Source organism: Plenodomus lingam, assembly GCF_022343315.1.
Source record: "Plenodomus lingam strain CAN1 chromosome Unknown contig_32, whole genome shotgun sequence".
Classification (NCBI taxonomy): domain Eukaryota; kingdom Fungi; phylum Ascomycota; class Dothideomycetes; order Pleosporales; family Leptosphaeriaceae; genus Plenodomus; species Plenodomus lingam.
In genome coordinates, this window is record NW_027093946.1 from 26792 (window position 1) to 47487 (window position 20696).

Below are 20696 nucleotides of genomic sequence, written 5' to 3' on the forward strand. Positions count from 1 at the left end.
CTCCAAGTCTCTTTTATGTATAGAATTTATTACTTGTCTCTTATTTACTAAGAAAGGATTCTGACTCGACTGTTTCTTTCAAAACCCATTAGAGTACACCTTAAACACAAAAGAAGATCTTTTATGTCAACTATCGTCTACTCGTTGCTCTTTTACAGATATTTTACTATCTGACTTAGATCCGCGATTACCCATTTCTCTTTCGATCATATTCTGACTTGTTACTGTACCTGAGTAATTACTTCAGCCACTCATATACTTTCGCATATGGCTTAGTATCAGAATCTTTAGGGCTTTCCCGGAATTTGATAATTTACCCCACATAGATGATATCCTACATCATCCGGTAGGTCTTTAAAAAATGGCCGCTTCTAAGCCTATTTCCTGGTTGTATAGTTTAAATACTTCCTTACTTTCACTTAACAAAAACTTTGGAACCTTAAACACTTGTTCTGGGCTGTTTCCCTTTTGACACACACAGATCTACCTTATTTTATCCTTATTATCGGACAGAGTGAAGGTACTTCTCCCTAAATAGTCATTATAACTATCCATTTAGACAACAGGCTAAACCTGGTTCAGTGTAAACTGAAACGAAAGTAACTTTCTAATTTTTTTTTTTCTAAATTTTACTTGTAAGAATAATTCTTACGTGCACGCAACCTTTACATTTTTTTTAAGAGGTACACACCTTTAACGGTTGAACCTCTTTTGATGGCAGAATAAACTGCTTGCCTAGAGATACCCAGAAATTCACCAGCTTCAGTTTGATTGGTGAATTGTTTTTCAATGTTTGTTTCAGTATTTAAAACTGAAACTGCAACACCTTCACGTAGAATGCTTTTAGTTTTTAAATTTGTTAAAGCCTCTTTAGATAAAGGATTTAATTTTCTATAGTTAGCTGTAGCTACAGCTAGTTTTTTTCGAGTTTCCTCACTAACTTCTTTACCTTTATGAATAGAAGATATAAGCATCTTATGCTCTGGGGATACAATTTTCTCTTTTAACTTTGCTATTGTCTCTTGAGTATGTTTATATCCTAGCACAGAGAAAGCGAATTTCAATATATTATACTCAGGTATTAGTAAATCAAGGTAGAATTGTTCCCTTTCTATAAGATTTGTTGTATCACAATACTCTAAAATTTCTAGTATAAAATTCTTATGACCATACTTTAATAAAGCATCTGTAATTGGTCTAGGACTTCTAGTTAACTCTTTCATATTGTAATAATTACCAGCACAGCAGCCCCAGTCTTCTTTTTTTATATTAAAAAAGAAGACGCGAGGGCTAATCTTTTTTTTAAGTTCACAGCACTACCCACGTAGGTATTACCGTTAATTATATTTATTCAACGATATATACCTGATTTACCTTTATTATTTTTTAATGCTTCTGTTTTCATTTCTTCCGCATTGCTATATGTTTTAATAGGAGATACTATCTTAACCGTATCTAAAAAATTTTGATTTCTGTTATTATTGTAGTTCACTTGTTTTATAAAAAAATTAAATATGTCGACAGCCTAGTGCTTGTCTCATACCAAGCATGGGTCATGAAAGTTTAAACTTATCACGCTCATCTCTCAGATCATCAGTGTCTCCACTAAGTCCGGCCAAGTACCCTACTTGACAAGCTGTTTGACATCGCATCTTACAGTACCTTAACCCTATTGACATCAATTGTATGGGGTGTGAGCCCAACTACATTTGATTCCCCTTCGAAAGGAAGTCGCTTGTCGGTATTAAGTCTTTTGTAAAAGTCGACTTTAGATTATATTGTTTTAAATTAGAAAAAATTGTTACTTTCTTGCCATTGCACTCTTTCGAGTGAGGCTTGACTATATCTTAAGCACTATTTATTAGTGCCAACTCACATTTAGTCGATGAACTGCACACCATAATAATCTGTTTGGACCCCCCTCTTTTGAGGAGGGGCCTAAAATTATTATGCTGCTTGGCTGCGGATTACCCATTTCCTTTCGTTCATAAATTTCGATTTTACCATACCACGAGTCATTACCTGTGCCATAAGTTATGTTACCATACTTACTTGGTTGAAATTTCTTTAGGGCTTTCCCGTCAATTTGAAAATTTATAGCAAAAGGTTCACTTTCACTTTAGGCTGCTTATATAGATTACTCAAGCCTATACAACCTTATCGTTAAATGTCTGATAGTTCAACATTCATCATTGCCCTTCCGAGAGCAAATACTCGCGAATAGAGTCTTCACGACCCCCCCATATGCACAAGGCACTACATACCCTAGTAGGTATAAATACCCAAAGGATACTCATGCACAAATTGTCCGAGATTACAGTTCTGTACCTGCTATGATGTTATTTAAACTACATACTTACATATGTTTCGCGGAAACAAATCTACCTCTTTAGCCTTTTTGTTGAGGCTGAGCTAAGGTCCTTCTCCCTAAATAGCAAATAGCTATCCATTTAGCGAATAATAAAATACTTTTTAATTTTTTGTGGTCACTAAAAATTGTCCTTTTACAATTCTACCTGTATCAAGGGCTTTTCTAACCGCTGTTCTACTAACACCTATTGCTTTAGCTGCATCCGTTAAGCTTGCATAATGTAATTCTGTGTCAGTTTTTACATTTTTTACTGTAACTGATACACCAATGAGTGCTATAGTAGCGGCTGAAATTCTTGCACGAGTTTCATCTGAAAGTTTAATACCTCTACGTGCTATATATATTTTTGTTTTATCATTTTCAGTCCATATTCTACCTGTTGCTGCCTACGATAGATTGTTTCTTGTTTCCTCACTCACCTTACGATCATTCCTGAAAAATTCTAGGGTTTTTTCGCTGTGTTTGAATCCTAAAGGAGTTAGAAAAAAAAGTAAAAAAATTACATTTTTTTACTTTTTTTTCTTACTGCTATCTTTAAAATATTATATTCAGGTTTTAAAAGATCAAAATAGTATTGTTCTCTATTTACAAGATCTGTCCCATTCTCACAGTACTCTAATATTTCTAGACTAAAATTATTAAATCCATACTTTAAAAGAGCATTGTGTATGGGAGTTTTATACTTAGTTAAGTGTGTAATACTAAAGTACTTGTATAACCTTACAGTCAAGTTCGCTGAACTACCAACATATGTTTTATGATTAATATTATTAATCCAACGGTATATAGCTGGTTTATCTTTATTATCACGAAGTATTTGGGTTTTGTCCAGTTCACTGTTATGGTATATAACTACAGGTTTTAAACCTGAAGAGTTATTTACTGGTTTTGTTGAATAAGGACGTAGTCCTATAGATAAATGTAGAAAGAAATTCATGTTAGTAGCTTTTTAATTATTAAAATGGTGGAAAAACATATCCAATTCCTATAGACTCTATGCTTTCATTTATATCTAAGGTTAGGGGGCTGGCCTTCTTAAGACCCGAGTACCTTTCTACGGTGTACCTTGCTTCAGCTGTACGGGTATTTATTCACGATAGTCGTCGGCTATTATTCAATACAAGATCTAGATATAAATCTTATATGAAGGTAATAAAGGATTGAATATGGGCCTTAAAGGCAGAAAATTTATAGGGACTAATGTGAAAAAAAGTATTTTTATTATTCTGCACCCTTTCGGGCGAGGTTTGACTATATCTTAAGCTTGCGCCAACCAACATTTAGTCGATGAACTGCACACCATAGTCTGTTTGGACCCCTCTCTTTAAGGTTTTAGGAGGGGGCCTAAAACGACTATGCTGCTTGGCTGCGGATTACCCATTTCCTTTCGTACATCTATTTCGATTTTACCCTACCACGAGTCATTACCTGTGCCACAAGATGTGTTACCACTCTTGCTTGGTTGAAATAGCTTTAGGGCTTTCCCGTCAATTTGATGGTTTATAGCAGAAGGTTAACTTCTACTCACTGGCCTAAAAATATGCTCAATATTTTTTTTACCAGCTATAGTAGTCAGGTTTGTCTTTCACTAACTTACCACAGTTCTTTGGATATCTTTACAACGATACAAATTATCTCTTTGACCATTGAATTTTCTTTATTCCATTTTAGGTCGAGCTGAGATTTTTCTCCCTAAATAGTATTTTATTACTATCCATTTAACAGACAATATAATTTTATTTTTTTTTGAAGCTTTTATTTAATTTTACAGATAGAATACGTTTTTTTAATTAGTCTATTATGCAACAATGCTTGACTTACTGCAGCTCTTGACACACCTAGTGCTTTACCTGCCTCAGTTAAGCTAGCATAACTTGTTACATTATTAGTTTTTATATTTTTAACACTAATAGCCAATCTATTAGCTATAGAAGCATTAACAGTAGAGAGAGTTTTTCTCTCTCTTACTTCATCACTTAGAATAATGTTTCTCATTTTTTCTAGTGATTCTTGAGAATGTTTATATCCTAAAGTAGACCCCGCGATTGTAGCTATATTGTAATGAGGTTTATAAAGATCTAAGTAATATTGCTCTCTTTTAAGTACATCTTCATAGGAACAATATTCCAAGATTTCTAATCTAAAGTTAGAAAACCCATGTTTTAAAAGAGCTCTATCAATAGGTCTATTACTTTTTGCTAAAGAACGTAAACTAAAATCTCTTACTTTTTATGTATTTTATACAAAAATCTTGAACCCGTGCTTAAATCAACCTCTATAATTTTTCATTATCTCTTCCTTTATTCATACCATTCTTAATGCTAATAATTTCATTTATCCCCTCTGAAGTCAAATGAACTTTATTTTTAATTAGTTCAGCAGCTTTACAGAAGTCAAGATAATTAAGTTTTTTACAACCTATTAGAGGATACTTATCAAAAAAGGGTATTATCTTTTCATTAATATCCCTTAAATTTGTAACAATTAAATCTGCACAGGGTTGAGCTGGACGTTTTTTAACTTGCCCACAACCAAGTAATTTCTCAATACTGTTCAACAATAAAATATCTCTTTCATGTTGAGTTATAGTAAATCTTAATGAAACTGATTTACCTAATTTGTTAGTTACAGAGGTTGAAACCCGTATGGCAAAACAGGATTCTCCTTCTGCAAAACCTGCTAATCAGTTGCAGTCCAATATAGATGGTAATTTAAAACAGGGTCTCTCATAAATACTGGCACCAGGAAAGGCTTTTTTAATATCTTCACTTAAACCTCAGTTAATTGAGGCTCTAATAGCTACAATTTTATCTAACCCTTCCTTTGTCACATGTTCACCGTTATTTATTATCTCTACAGCTTTTCTAAATAGATAAAAATCCGCTTTTTTTTTGACTTATAAAAGGATTATTGTCTAATATTTTTATTAATTTATTAACACCCTCGAGTGATTCCACGCGTAAGTGCACTGAATCCTTTGTTTTATATATTCTACCTACACCTAAAAATGTACATATATCTTCTAATAATAATACATCATTAAGATGTAGCCCAATAGCAAAAACAGGTTTAATTTGTCATCCTTGAGAATACCTAGGATCTTTACGCATATAGACCGAGAAGCTTCCCTCAGCATCTATAAAACCAATAATAAAAGAAAGATTGGTGTTTAAAGCCCTCCCGCCGACTTCACAAAGTCGGCTGGTCTGCTCCGCAGATGAAGTGTACATCCTAACGCTTTTAATACACCCCTCGTAATTTAATGTAGTTTTTAAATATGTTAACTCTTTTTTCTGTCTCATTTCATTAATAATAATTATATAATTTTCCTCTTAATCACTCTTGTGTTTTAATATATATCTCTTAATTTGTTTTTTGTTCACCTTTAAACAAGTACCCTGTTTAGAGGTAACTCCTCCTTTAAAGTATACTAGTTGGTTATTTACTTTAATCATAGATGTACCATCAAAAGGGATTTTGGTCCTTCCTAGATCGTCATTATCTAAATATACTAAGATTTAGCATTATTTGTTCGAAAAATCAATATTTAATAATATAGCTCATTCTTGTGAAACAAACTCCTAAAATACTAAAGCAAATCAACCTATATTTATACAAATAATGGAGTCATATCTCTAAACAAAAATATTAATCTTTTGGCAAACTTGCTTTGTTAATTGGTGCCCTTAACAAAATATTCATTGGGTAGTTTATAATAGGTTGGCTTTTAAGGCCGTTATTAATAAACTTTATGAATCGAACACTTTTTACCAATTCCAAAATATTTTATTAAAAAAAGGCTTCTTCACGGTCGTAATTTAATAATAAAAACTCATTACGTGATCGTTGCAAACTAACAAAATGGCGAACATATTAGTCGATGGACTAATATTACTTTACAGGCTTATCAGCCTATAAATTAATTTAACCAACCAAGAACTGATGTATACATTCTAACATGTAAATTAGTAGAACTACCAATGTAAATATTACCATTTACCTTATTTACTCAACGATATACAGCTACTTTATTACGGTTTTCTGTTAGGATACGTATTTTGTCCACATCAGCGTTATCATAAATAACAACTGGCTTGGAATTACCAATGTTACCTGAAGAAAAGGATCTAGAAAAAGTATTTATCGTTTGTAGAAAGAATGTTATAGTCGCTTTTAATTTAAATACGGAGGTTGACATTCATTATTTTAGAGGTTATCCTTTCTATTCTATCACTGAGTTAGGGTGCGAGCCTTTCAGTGGCCCGAGTACCTTTCTACTTGTACCTTGCTTGTAGCTGCTACGGGTATATACTTGCTATAATTTACTCGTCTATTATTCAAATTAGTTAATTTGAAGGTAATAAAATAAGAACGTCTTAGAAAACTGTTGTGATGTACCTGAGATATATTTAGCTCACAACAAAACTAAATATGTTTTATAAAAAAAAAATATACTATCAACTTCATAAAATTATATTATCCTGCTGTGTTTCCACAGAGGTTTGACTATATCTTAAGCTTTCGCCGATCACCATCTAGTCGATGAACTGCACACCACAATAATACAAATTATTATGCTGCTTGGCTGCGGATTACCCATTCACTTTCGTAATCAATTTCGATTTTACCATACCGCGAGTCATTACCTGCGCCACAAAATATGTTACCATTTTTGCTTGGTTGAAATTGCTTTAGGGGTTTCCCGTCAATTTGACGATTTTTAGCAGAAGGTTCACTTCTACTTGAGCTAATTAAAGAGGCTCATTTCTTTATATTACCCATTCGGCCTTTTATAAGCCTGACCATGGTAAGATCACTACTCTTCGGGTCTCTAATTAGATACTAATTCATTACTTAATAACTGGATTATCTAGGCAAATGGATTATTTTTCGTGTATCTTTATAACTATTCTATATCACCACTAATCATTATTTGCTTGCATCTAACTAGAACTTGCTGACCCATTATACAAAAGGTACGCTCTCATATGTTTATTAAACTTACCTTGAGCTGCTTATAAGACTACTATTTTAAAATATTCCTTCACAGTACTGTTCTCTATTTCTTGTATATTATATTAAGGCTTAGAGGAAGGTTCCCCTATATTCAAACAGATTAATCTATTTTACTTTAAGCCGCTATCTATTTTCATTCACACTACTAATAGAATCTCGTTTGATTTATTTTCCTGAAGCTAATAAGATACTTCAATTCACTTCGTTTTTTTTCATTTAAAATTTTTAACATATTATGGTGTTCATGTATAAAAATTGAGAAATTCTTCCACCTTTCCGCTAATAAATGAAAATAACTTCACTCTTATTACGGTACTATAGGTATAATATACAGCTTAATCTTTTGCTATAATAGTCTCTTTATATACTAGCCATAAAATTAATCCTTAAAATATTACACAAATTCATGTTTAGTAGCAAAGTACCTAGGCATCCAAGAAATCGATTCCTAAGTTTCGAGACATTTCTAAGATAGATTCCGTACATACCATCTGAAAAGGTATACCAATATAATTAAGGTAATAAAATTATGAAATAATACATTACATATCAAATACCTTACTATATATTTATAGGTACAATAATTTAAAATCCTATTTCGGGTTATTATGATTCGAACATAACAAATCCTCAACCCAAATGAGGCGCCTAACCAACCTGGCTCTAACCCGTTTATAACGTAGAATATACTTTATAAGGTATAACTTATTTATAACATAGTTATACTATACCTAAAAATATTGTATTAGATCCTTATAATATATCCTTATATTATATAACAGATAGTCTATAATAATATAACAGAGAATATCCGACTCGAACGGATGTGATTTTTCAACCAAATAAGTGTAGCCTAATACACAACTCTTTTTTTTTTTCATGACTATCCTACGCGGGCCTTGTCTCGCAGCAGGGTTGAAAAAAAAACATGTCTATGTTATTTTTTTTTTCTACCCATGTTTGCAGGGGACTAGTAACTAGGGACTAGATAACAATTCTGTTGGGTCTTTTTTCTTAATAGAATATATACCCCTAAAAAGCTTTTGATTTTTTATGTAACATATTATTTGAGAATGAGATGTACCAAAAAATTCTGCTGCTTTTCTCATAGTTGAAAACTCATAAATTTCATTAATTTCTTTGTTGTATACAGTAATTGGAGTAGACTTAGGGTTATAATTAGACATCTTTAGTTTAGTTCTTCCGGATAAAACTGTACCTAATCTAGCACTACGTTGTAGCTCCTTTGTTACTTCGCTATGAATGAATCCTTGACGGTTAACTGCAAACTTTAAAATATTGTACTCAGGATCTATTAAGTCAATATAATATTGTTCTCTTTCAATCAAAATACTCGGTTAACAATGCTCAATTATTTCAAAGCTGAACTCTGATAGACCGTATTTTAATATAGCACGATATATCGCACTCTGGTTTCTTTCTGTTTCTCTTAGCAAACAAGACTTTGAAAATTATTTTACCAATATTTGTGATATATTCAAACTAGATCCTACATATTTTTTACCTGAGGCTTTGTGTGTTCATAGATATATACCTGTTTTCCTGTTATTATTGTTATATATTTCTTTTTTTGAAGCTTCTGTATATTCATAAAAAAAATAAAGATTTTATCTCTTTCGATGTTAAATTGTTATTAGTTGTATTTTTCATGCAGAGAATATCCGATTCGAACGGATGTTGGTTTACACCAAAATAAGTTTCAAGCTTATCACTATAGGCCACTCAGTCAATTCTCTTTTTTTTTATAGGTATATAATGTGTTGGCATGTTACCACTATAAGCCAATAAGTCAATTCTCTTTTTTATACAGGTAAATAATGTTTGGCTATTTTATCACTTTAAGCCATTAAGTCAATTCTCTTTTTAGTTTGTATAGGTTCTGTCAATAAAATATATTTATCATTATTAGAATATAGGTGTGTACAATTCTATCTTAATAGATAGATTAAATAGGTAATATATGCTTGGAATACAAGTGCGTACAAGACTCGAACTTGTAAGAACATGTCCGTAGCATGTCATTATACCCATTTAACTAACGCACCTTATTGATTCCTCAACGAATTGAACGTCGATCACATCCTTATCAAAAATGCGCTTTACCTATTAAGCTAAGGAACCTTTATTGTACATAGAATATTTGAAAACGTAAGCCTAATAAAAGACTATTAAAAGTCTTACAAAATAAATGTATTAAACCCTTTAGATCTTTTCGTAATACTATGTTATAACAAGAGCATCCAGACTTGAACTGGAAATATGAAGTTTGAAGCTTCCTATTTTACCTATTAAACTATACTCTTTAAAATTATAAGTAACATCTAAATTTGAACAATACTTTTTAATGGAATTATGCTCAAAAATAGCAGCATATATACGATAAGACTTTTTATTCATCCTTTAGATTTATTATCGTTTTCCTTTATATTATTAATGGATGAATTCATTTTATAAAGATAATACATAAACATACTAAATTCAAAATAATTACACTACTGCTATTATATATAATTTATACTAATGTTTAGGTGTGTAAAAACACTATTCATCTGGGTATACTATACATCTAAATGTGTAAAATATTACACCTATATTCGGAAAAGAGCGGATTTGAACCACCAGGTGTTAAACACAATATTTAGCAAATATCTCGCCTTACCTATAGCAACTTTTCCTTTTACCTGCCATTATGTCAATTTTTAAATGCAATATGTTTCACTAAAAAGGAAGTTAAATACGAAATAGAAGTTAATCCTATAATGGATACTAAATATGAAATTGAAAACTTAAGTGCATAATGGGATTTATTAAAAATGTAACTTACATAGAAACTAGATTACAAAAACTAAATAAAATTGAAGGGTATAAAGTTAAAACCCTAGATAGGTATTTAAAAGTATAGAATTACGAGTCAGACCGGGCTTGAACCGATATCTACTTTCGTGACAAGAAAGTCCTCTACCATTAAGTTACTGACCCTATACGGCCAACCGAACTCGAATCGGTACACATCGTTTGGAAGACGATTGGAATAGCCAATTATCCTATGGCCGCTTTTTTTTGGTTAATTTAATCCTGAATATTTAATAATAAATTATGTTTATTTACATATAGATAAAATTTGTCCAATGTATAATACTATGCTGCATATTTACATACGAAAAAAAGAAAAAAAATTAAATGTACTTGTAGGTGTAAATTACTTTAAGGTATTAAGATTTTTGTCGTTCCACGACAAAACCCCTACAGTGTTTACCTTCTCTAACACATCTGCTAAGAAAAGACACAGTAACGCCTAGAAACTCTGCAGCTTTTGTCATAGACGGGTACGCAAAAGATGCGCCTGATTCAATATTTGTAACGCAAACAATAAAGGCTTTAGGGTTAACCCTTTGTTCATTTATTTTATAAACTGAAGTAACATCAATGTCATCTATCTTTGTTACTAAATATTTTCCCTTAATAGGTTGCCTAGAGAGATAATAGTTAAAGTGAGTAGGAGAAATATTCATATATTCTGAGGCTTTAAATATAGAAGGGAACACGCTTGCAGATCCAGACTCTCTATTAATAATTACAACAGACTTAGATTGGCTATTGTTAATGGATATCCTTAATCTAGTCTCCTCCGATACTTTTCGTTTTAAACCTATAATACTGAGTAACTCTTTTGTTTTTTCACGATGTTTAAACCCCGCAGATGACCCTGCAACCCTTAAAATATTTAATTCGGGTTTTAAAAGATCAATATAGTATTGTTCTCTAGGTATTAGGCTCAAAGGGTCACAATACTCTAGAATTTCCAAACTGAAAGCTGAATGACGATATTTTAGCATTGATCTATAAATTATACTATTCCCTTTTGTTATTTCTTTTTTCAAAAAAGCTAAAGAAAAATAACCTCAAAATCTAAGAGTTAAATTTAGCGTAGAACCTACATAAGTTTTACCGGAAGACTTGTGAGTTCATCTATATATACCTGCTTTTTCCCTATTATCCTTAAGAATATCCGCTTTTAGTTTAAAAGCATCCGAATAAAATTTAACGGGAATAACAGGTATAAGGGACAAACTAGTCTCTTTTATTATAAGGGTCTTGTCCACGTCATATAACGGTAGAATAGATAGTAACAGGAACAATATAATTATACCTACAACTAGAGATATATAATATTTAACGCGACCTTTTTGAAAATTAAGTAAAGAACCCTTATAACTATTTATCAACAATTGACCACACTCAGTCTGTTTTTTAATAAATTCCTTACAAAATTTTTCTAACGTAATTTGTTTTTCTATATCTGTTTTATTAGAATCCCCCATAATACCAGTAAATTTCGACAATAATGGAAAGTAATTAATCTTTGTATAATCCAGACTGCTACTTTTTGAACTTGAAAAACAATGAAAAGATCTTTTTTGAACATAATTAAATTTTTTATTTTTAGAGGTCTCAACGGAATTATCTAGTGATTTTTTATACTCGAAAAGTTTCGAATATTCGTCAGGGTCCATAGAAGAATCATCTTTCAATTTAATTTTTTCCAACAATAATCTGTCGTTCTCGGAAGTAAAATCGTGAATGGCCCTAGTAAGAGTTTTATTGTTACTTATCTCTAAAAAGGATTTAGTAACTAAATCAGTATTAGCACCATAAAACATGGTGATAATTTTAGATAATAAAAATTGTTGCGGCGAAAGAATATGTTTTAATGTATTATTACCTCCGCTAATCTGTACACCTACTGTTTTAAAAGCTGTTTTGACCATTTTTAAGGAAATGTTTTTATAAAATAAAACAACTTGAGTACCAGGATTTTTTCGTGAATAATGAAGCAAATAAAGCATAAATTCTTTAGAAAAGAAAACGCTAGGGTGAGCATCAAGAAGAGTAATTCTAGAACCGCCTGTTTCATTAACAAATTCCTCTTTTTGTTCTATATGTTCTTGAATATCTTCTTTTATTTGAAAAATCATCAAATTTTTAAAATAAATAGAATTAACTCAATGCCCTATCTCATAAACAGTAGTATCAGGGGCCTTTTTAGAAAAAAAGGAGGAATAATAAAAAGTAGGCATTGTGTTGCTTTCTTGTTTAGGCTCTCTGAGTTCAGATAGTGCGATAATAGTGTAAAAATCAGATATAATGTTGTTTTTCATGGTTGTAGTTTAATAAGTTAATAAAAGAGGACATTTTTTTTTACTTTATAGAATTTTGGGTAACCTCTAAATTCCAAAACCTACAAATTATTTGATTGAAAAAAGCTCTAATGTATAAATATATATACATACGCCCATTAAAATGGGCATGGGCAGTGACAATAAAAACAGCCATAAAGAAAGGTCGAGACTGCAGGATTCGAACCTACTAGTTTAACAATAGTTATTTAAACCTACCTGTAGTCTCCTTTTAAAAAGTTGACAACATACAATATATTTTTGTAATAGACAAGTCCTAGAAGCATTGCTTTACTGTTACACGTTATGTGCTATGCGTTATGCGAATAAGAATGTATAAAAATTTGTTGCCCCTTATACTTTCACCTATAACTCACTTTACTTACTCTATAATATTACGTCATATCTCCTTAATAAATGTGTAATACTTAAATATATTTAAGTAACTAAAAATGAATTAAATTTCTTTACCTGATACACGGGTCTACTGTAATCCTTTAGGGGGGGGGAGGGTCTACCATTACACACAATGGTGAGTTTATAGCCCCGCAAGGTAGCTTTATAATAATTTAATATCCTATTGTACTAACCAGTTATCCTATGGCCGCTTACTTTTTTGTTATTTTTTTTTTATTTTGCTTACGGTCAGTTGCAAGGTTTAGCTTAAAGAAAAAAAAAGTAAGGAAAGACGTCAAAGTAAATTTATTATTAAAAAATGAATGGGTTTAGAATTAAACTGCTCCACTATTAAATAGTGATTTAATTAGTTTAATATTTTCTAATCCTTTCTCAATTAAATGAGATTTACTTGATTATAGAAACTTCACAAAAATCTAAATAGTTTTTATTTTTGCTATTCTCTTTATTTTTTTTTTAGTTATTTCGTACACGAAATAACGTCAAAAAAAATTAGAGGGACTGACCTTTAGGTCTGGCGCCTGAAGGGGACCATCCCCTCCCCCCGTAAGCTTTCGGTTCTTTTTATTTTCTTTTGCTTAAACCAACTATTAAACACTGCAAAATAAAAATTAGCCCTCGCGTCTTCATTTCGATTTAGCGAAATGAAGACTGGGGCTGTAATTTTTTTTTTTACATATATCATGATATATGAAAAAAAAAAAAATAACTGATAGTATAGTCTGTAGTTTATTCATATAAAATGGTAGGATAATTCCACAAATATGCGAAAAACCACCCGTTCTATCTCTAACTATATAGGTTTTTCTCTTTTTTATAGTTCTAAAGGACTTGAACCTTTATAGAAACCTAAGGGAATTGAGTTGAACCCGTATAAGATCTAAGGGACTTGAACCCTTATGAGAATGATTAAAAGTCATACGCTTTACCATTAAGCTAAGATCTCTGTAAATATATCGACTTAGTAAGAGTAAATCATAAGAAATAAGTGATTCGAACACTTAACCTGCCGCGTGTAAAACGGATGCTCTACCAATTGAGCTAATTTCTTTTTTTTTAAGTGTTTCTTTTTTCAAAAAAAAAAGAAACAAACAGGAAAGACGTACTATAATTTTAATCTTTTTTTTTATTTTGCATTAGTTTGTGGCTTTAGAGTTATAACAATAGCACCCACCATCGCTAATAATAAAATGATGGATGTAATTATTAACCATATAGAATAACTACCATATAACACATTTCCTATACTTGTTATATGAGAAGTTTCTGCTAAATATCCATCTCATGACACAGATGTAACATTCGTTAAATTTTTTTTTTTGTAAAATGATATAGTATATTATTACTATTAATCATATACGGTAAAACATTATTAACAAAATAATTAAAGAAACTACCTATTAATATAGCTAAAGGTATACTGTTAACACTGTCTATGAATAGTTCAGATATTCTAACATTTATTAACATTAATATAAATAAAAACAGTATAGATCATTTCTAATTAAGATTAAGCTAGCGTCTAGGTAACACTATCTTATCCAGGAGTTACTATCAACGTATTAATGATTATACCACTGTGTGTAGCTTCAAGTATTTTCCTTCCTCCTAACGATATCACACTCGTTTTAGAATTCGACTGTACATTAGAACAAGTATTACAACTTAGCCCCGGTGACCCAGTCTGTAGCGACATTTCGATATGCCGACGGTCTTTAATTAGGACATTATTAACCGTTTTCACCTAATTTTAAATAAGGATGGAACATTACGGATTGAACCTTCTTTTAGTTCCTATGCTTTTAATTCTTTTTGATCTTTTATAACTTTGCTGCGCAAGTAGCCAAAGGCTTATCATCGTACCCCAACAGGGTATGGGGTAACCGTTATACAATTAAGGGTTTTTTCTAAGTAATCACACCTTACCAACTATTGCTAGTACTATTTACCGTTTAATAAAAATATCCTAATAAGAACTTTATACCAGGACCATTTACAATTTCGTTTAAATAGGAGCGTATAACTAAGGATAAAAGACAGAAATTCTTCTAACCCTATGCCCCTTAATTTCGACGTAATGTCCCATTAATTCTTCCGATTGTGGATGTTTTGTTACCGTTCTAAATTCTACACCTAAAATATCCGCTGCGTCGTTTAAAGTAGACGCTCATACTGTTTCTCCGGAATATTTCACTATATCATAAATACAATTAGTTCAACGTCTATTCACCGCTTTACCAGTTACCAAATCTAATTGGCGACCATCCTCCAGATGTCTAATAGTAGGTTTTGCTTTTATTATTTTATCTAGACTTTTATTAGATAAACCTGTAGTTTTATTTAAATATGTGTTTGTAGTTAATCTGTATTTATCCATAAAACACGATAATTCTAAGATTAACGGTTTTATTTCATCTCTCCTATGAATACCATTATATGTAGCAGTACTTATAATTTTAAAATCATAAAAATCTTTACCTTTTTTAGTAATAAACGGCATATTATCTAAGTAGGGTATTAAATAATGAACTAAGATATTCGTATTTTTAATCGCAAGTACTACTAGTGGTTTACAATTTTTTGAACTTTTATCTATTCTAAGAATTATGGCTGATGAACTTTTTAATTTAAACATAGAATACTTATCAAACCCTAAATTTTTTTCTAAAAATTCTTTAATTTTTTGCATTACAGGTAGTTGTGTTTCATATTGTACAATTTGAAATAGAGTATCCAATTCAGATCTAAGTAAACAAAATGAACCTTCCCCCTATATAAACCCTAGTAATCAATGACCAGATATGACTATTTTGTGGTCTGCAGGTAAATTAAAATAACTCCGGATCTTATTCATACCATTTTTTAATTTGGTCCCCCTCACTTTTTTTATATAAAAAAAAGTGAGGGGGACCTGACTAAAATTTTATCTATTAAGATTTCTTTTTCCTTTGTTGTCTTATCTCTTTTCTGTTTGGTCCCCCTCACTTTTTTATAAAAAAAAAAGTGAGGGGGGACCTGATATAAATAAAAAGCTTTTTTAAAATATAAATAATCTAGATACTTTGTAGTATTTAGGTTATATTTATCAAAAATAGCGATTAATTTATAAAGATCTTTTGGATGTGTAACCGTAAATTTACAACTATTACCATACACTGCTATATCATTACCTACATTTAATTTACTTTTTATAATTTTTAAAGCATCCATGTCATCAACATGTAACTCAATCGTAAATCTTAAAGTTATAGATAAAATTTTATTCGGTTTATCCTTATATAAACCTAAAGTGAAATTAGATTCTGCTGATTTTTTTTTTCTTTTGCAATGTTTGGTGATTGATTTAAGCAAAAGAAAAAAAAAAATAATGAGAATCCTACAAATCATTTAATAAATTCATCTGAAATGTTGCTGGGATAAAAATACTCTTGTTCTCCTACTGTATGCAACGACTTTGTAGGAGAGGAGTTTAATTTGCCTTGCGCAGCTAAAGCTAACGGTGTAAAAAAAAACTTACATAAAGTTCATTTTTGTATAACATGATTTTAAATAAAAAATCGTTTATAATTAAAAGTACCTTATAGAGTTGGATTCTAACCAACGCGGCATATTTTCAAATACGTTTCATAACCGCACCCTAGTATAATAAAATTGTTAAGTTCAGCCTAATTTATTGTGTACACATATAAGTTATTCTAGTGTATCTTTTTTAATTTATCTAACGTACATAATAAACCTTACTATCTACGTTAAATGGTTTGTTAGATATTAAACTTTTATTAACTCTATATTTATTAATACCTAAAAACTTCGCACAACTATATATAGAAGGGAAAGACATAATCAGTTCACCGTTTTCTGAATAAAGATTAACAGAATTAGCTTTACTTTCATGATCCGTTGTTTTAGCTAATAAAAGTTTAACTTCATAATGTAATTTATCTCTATCTATGTTCACATCTGATTTGTTAGTGGATAGACGATTATTATTCATTTGAGAGAATACTTTAAAAATAATTTGTTTACCCTCAGATGTATTATGAAGGCCTGCAGCTTTTAGCTCTAAAACTAAAGCTCAATCTATAAAGTCTTTATGTTTTTTTGAAAATCAGTGTAAGTCCGTTAGTAAAGGTACTAATACTTTTTGTAAAAAATATAAATTTGCAATACGGATTTCTGAATAAGGATTTTGATTAATGATATTCTCTTTAGATATATCATATATAGTTAAAGACTCTCTAATATATGAATATTCACTATAAGATTTTAAAAATACCACAATTTTTTCTAATAAGGGTCTATCACGAGATACCTGTCCTAATGAAAAATATGCTGCAGACCCATCTTTATTAAAACTGAATGAACCTTCTCCTTCAATAAACCCTAATAATCAATATTTGGTGATTTTTATGTTATCCGGTTTAAAAGTTTCATAGCTTCTTCCTGTATTCATACCTTGCCTTAATTTCTCTATAACAGGAATAATGTTTTCTTTATTAGCTTTATTTCCATCATTATGATAAAGTTCAAAAGCTTTTTTTCAATCTTCAAAATTAAGTCTTTTAGATGTGTTTAAGGGATATTTACTAAAAATACTAATTACTTCTTTTATTCCGGCTTCACTCGAAATACTAAATCTCGAAGATCTAACATTACTTGTCACATTTCCTAAATTTAATCTAATTTTAATAGAATCAAGCACATGCTTATCGTCTACGTGTAAAGATATTATAAACTCAAAAACATATGGTGTTTTTTCTATTCTACTATCCTTTTTAATTTGGTCCCCCTCACTTTTTTTATATAAAAAAAGTGAGGGGGACCTGACTAAAGTGACCTTCACCATCCACGAAACCAGACAATCATTCACAAAACTCTGTATAATTAATCTTATCTTTACAGCTTACGCTAGAATAACCTCTAGAGCATAATATTGAATTTTTTACCGGTTGTCTTATATTTCCTTTAATAATTTCTTGTTGCGAAATAACACCAGCCCTGGCTGGTGTTCATTTAGGTTTAATATGATTTAAATAAAATATAGCTAAACTTTTTTTATTACTTGTGTGCGGTGCAACTAGTTCTTTCCTTCTATTTAAAGGGGGTTTGAAAAATAGGACCCGAACTAGAGCATTTATGTGTTCCATAGGCTTCCTCACCGCCCCTACGTACACCAGTAAGTAAGATAATCCTATAAAGTTCAATCCTGTTAGAATTAAATAAGAAGCTATACATAAAAATAAACCTATTAAAAATAAAACAGATACTATCACAAATAAAAAAAAGCCTCCTCTATTATATTCAAACTTACATTGCTCTTTAACTGCTAAGCCGCGAAGCATCCCTCTTGTATAACCCACACACACAAAACACATAGTTTAATCTGTTGTACCTGAATCGGTATCTTGTGAAGGTGTGTTATTTCTTCCACTGTTCATTAATACTTGTATTTCACGTAGTTTATTTAATCCCTGTTCTGTTAAATGGAGTTTTTTTTGCACCATTTCTACAGCCTGCATAAAATATAAATAATCTAAATATTTATAACCTACTATGGGATGTTGTAAGTGTAATAGAGGTAAGAATTTATCTTTTAAATCCGAAAAATTAGTAACTATGAAATCTACCCCTTCTCTATTTACAGCTATATAACCATATCCTAAGTATTTTACGAAATATTCAAATAACTCTTTATCTCTTATGTGTTGACTTAGTACAAATCTTAACTGTACTTGATATCCTATTTTTACAGATGTAGATTTATGTATACAAGGTATCAAAGTCTACATAAGAAGAAAATAGTCCAACAAAGTATTTGAGCAAACTAAAGATAAAAAACAGCCACTCTTCTAACTTTGGTACCATTAATTTCAACGAAAGATCTACCTAATTCTTGTTCAGATAAATAATCTAATTGTCTCTTCACAGTTCTATAATCAACATTTAGAATTTCACCTACCTCCTTTAAAGTAGAAGATAGGATTATTTCTTCTACACCAACTGAGCCCATAGCTGAGGTTTTAATTATTTCATAGACACAATTAGTAGAATGTTTATTTACATATTTTTTAGTTATAGTATCTAACTGACGACCATCAGCTAAATGCAGAACAGCAGGTTTGACGTTTAATAACTTATTTAGTTCTTCCTTAGATAGACTAGTGGATTTCTCGGTTTCTTTTTGAGAAGATAATCTATTGTTATTCATAGTATAAGATATTTTTAATATCAATGCTTTTATGTCTTCCTGTCTATGCGCTCCATTATATATAGCAGCACATATTACCTGTAAATCACGAAAATCTTCACCTTTTTTGGTAATAAAAGTCATTTTATCGGCTCCGCAGCCTCAGTCTTCTTTGCAAAGCAAAGAAGACGCCGAGGCTAAAAAAGGTATAAAATAATTTTTTAAGATATTTGTACTACAAATTACAAGTTTTACCATAGGTTTAGAATTGTTTTTTGCTTTATCTTCAACAATAAAAATAGCGGATGAATTAAGTAATTTAAACTTAGAATACTTATCAAACCCCAGATTATTCTCTAAATAATCCTTGATTTTTACTATGACAGGTAGTTGAACCTTAGTAAGTGCAATCGAAAAAGTTGGTTGAAGTTTATTTCTATCTAAAAAAATGAACCCTCACCCTCTATAATACCTAATAATCACGAAGGAGAAATTACTATTTGATGATCATTAGGTAATATAAAGTTAGTTCGATTCTTATTCATCCCATTTTTTATTTTGACCAGTTTATCTATAAGAGTTCTTTTATCTATATTATCATTTTCGTAATATAAATAAAAAGCTTTTTTTTAATCTAAGTAATCAAGATATTTAGTAGTGTTTAAGTTATATCTATCAAATATAGATATTAATACATCTATATCTTTTCGAAGTGTAACTGAAAATCTACATCTATCACCGTACACTGCTATTTGATTACCTATATTTAATTTACTTTTTATGTATTCTAAAGCATTAATATCATCACTATGTAAATCTATAATAAATCTAAAAGTAGCTCCTATAATATTCCCCATTTTATCCTTATAAAATGCGATAGTAAAATTAGATTCACCATCTGCAAATCCTACAAATCAAAGATAAAACTCTTCATCTTCTTTCGAAGAAAGGGTAGAATAGGATCTATTACCTCTTAAATTATTAATAGACGACTTCTTAAAGCAAAACTTAATATAACTACGTGAAACAGGATCGTCAGAGGTAAAACACTCTTCCGCTGATATACAAAAAAATCTACTATTACTACGTGAAACAGTACCTCTCCCACCGAGGATAAAACAACATTACGCTGATATAAACCCTGCTAATCAACAAGGATCTATAAATAAATCTGGAGATATAGTTGAATCAGATATTCCTAGTTCATTTGCTGATACAAGATCAGGAAAGGCAGCTTTTAACTCATTAGTAAGACCTTTACCCATTAAAGCTTTTAGAGATACTAACTTTAGTAAACCTTCCTTTGTTAAGTGTTCTCTGTTTTTTATCAAGAAAATATCTTTTTTAAAACAAAGGAAGTCTTTACTTTTCTTGGTTATTAACGGATACTTATCAAAATGTTATATTAAAATCAATAACTCTTTTTTAGACTCCACACGGAATTGTACTCCTTGTTTTCCTTGTGTATATATTTTTCCTATCCCTAGAGTATATTGGATACTTTTTA

The 20696-nt window shown here is 30.5% G+C and overlaps 4 protein-coding genes across 4 annotated transcripts; all 4 read right to left on the reverse strand.

Moving 5' to 3' along the window:
* Positions 1–665: 665 nt before the first annotated feature.
* On the reverse strand, positions 666–1223 carry IAQ61_008516 (uncharacterized protein; the record flags this gene model as incomplete). Its single annotated transcript, XM_066098029.1, has 1 exon — positions 666–1223. The coding sequence occupies one exon, from the start codon at positions 1221–1223 to the stop codon at positions 666–668; it is 558 nt and encodes a 185-aa protein (XP_065951985.1).
* Positions 1224–4646: 3423 nt separating this feature from the next.
* IAQ61_008517 (uncharacterized protein) lies at positions 4647–5507 on the reverse strand (the record flags this gene model as incomplete). The annotated part of the gene is made up of 2 exons (XM_066098030.1): positions 4647–4984; positions 5465–5507. 2 exons carry the CDS (start codon positions 5505–5507, stop codon positions 4647–4649), a joined length of 381 nt encoding a protein of 126 aa, XP_065951986.1.
* A 5113-nt stretch (positions 5508–10620) lies between these two features.
* Positions 10621–12177, reverse strand: IAQ61_008520 (uncharacterized protein; the record flags this gene model as incomplete). The annotated part of the gene is made up of 2 exons (XM_066098031.1): positions 10621–11248; positions 11891–12177. The coding sequence occupies 2 exons, from the start codon at positions 12175–12177 to the stop codon at positions 10621–10623; spliced, it is 915 nt and encodes a 304-aa protein (XP_065951987.1).
* Positions 12178–18380: 6203 nt separating this feature from the next.
* Positions 18381–19210, reverse strand: IAQ61_008523 (uncharacterized protein; the record flags this gene model as incomplete). The annotated part of the gene is made up of 2 exons (XM_066098032.1): positions 18381–18785; positions 18857–19210. The coding sequence occupies 2 exons, from the start codon at positions 19208–19210 to the stop codon at positions 18381–18383; spliced, it is 759 nt and encodes a 252-aa protein (XP_065951988.1).
* Between the last annotated feature and the right edge of the window lie 1486 nt (positions 19211–20696).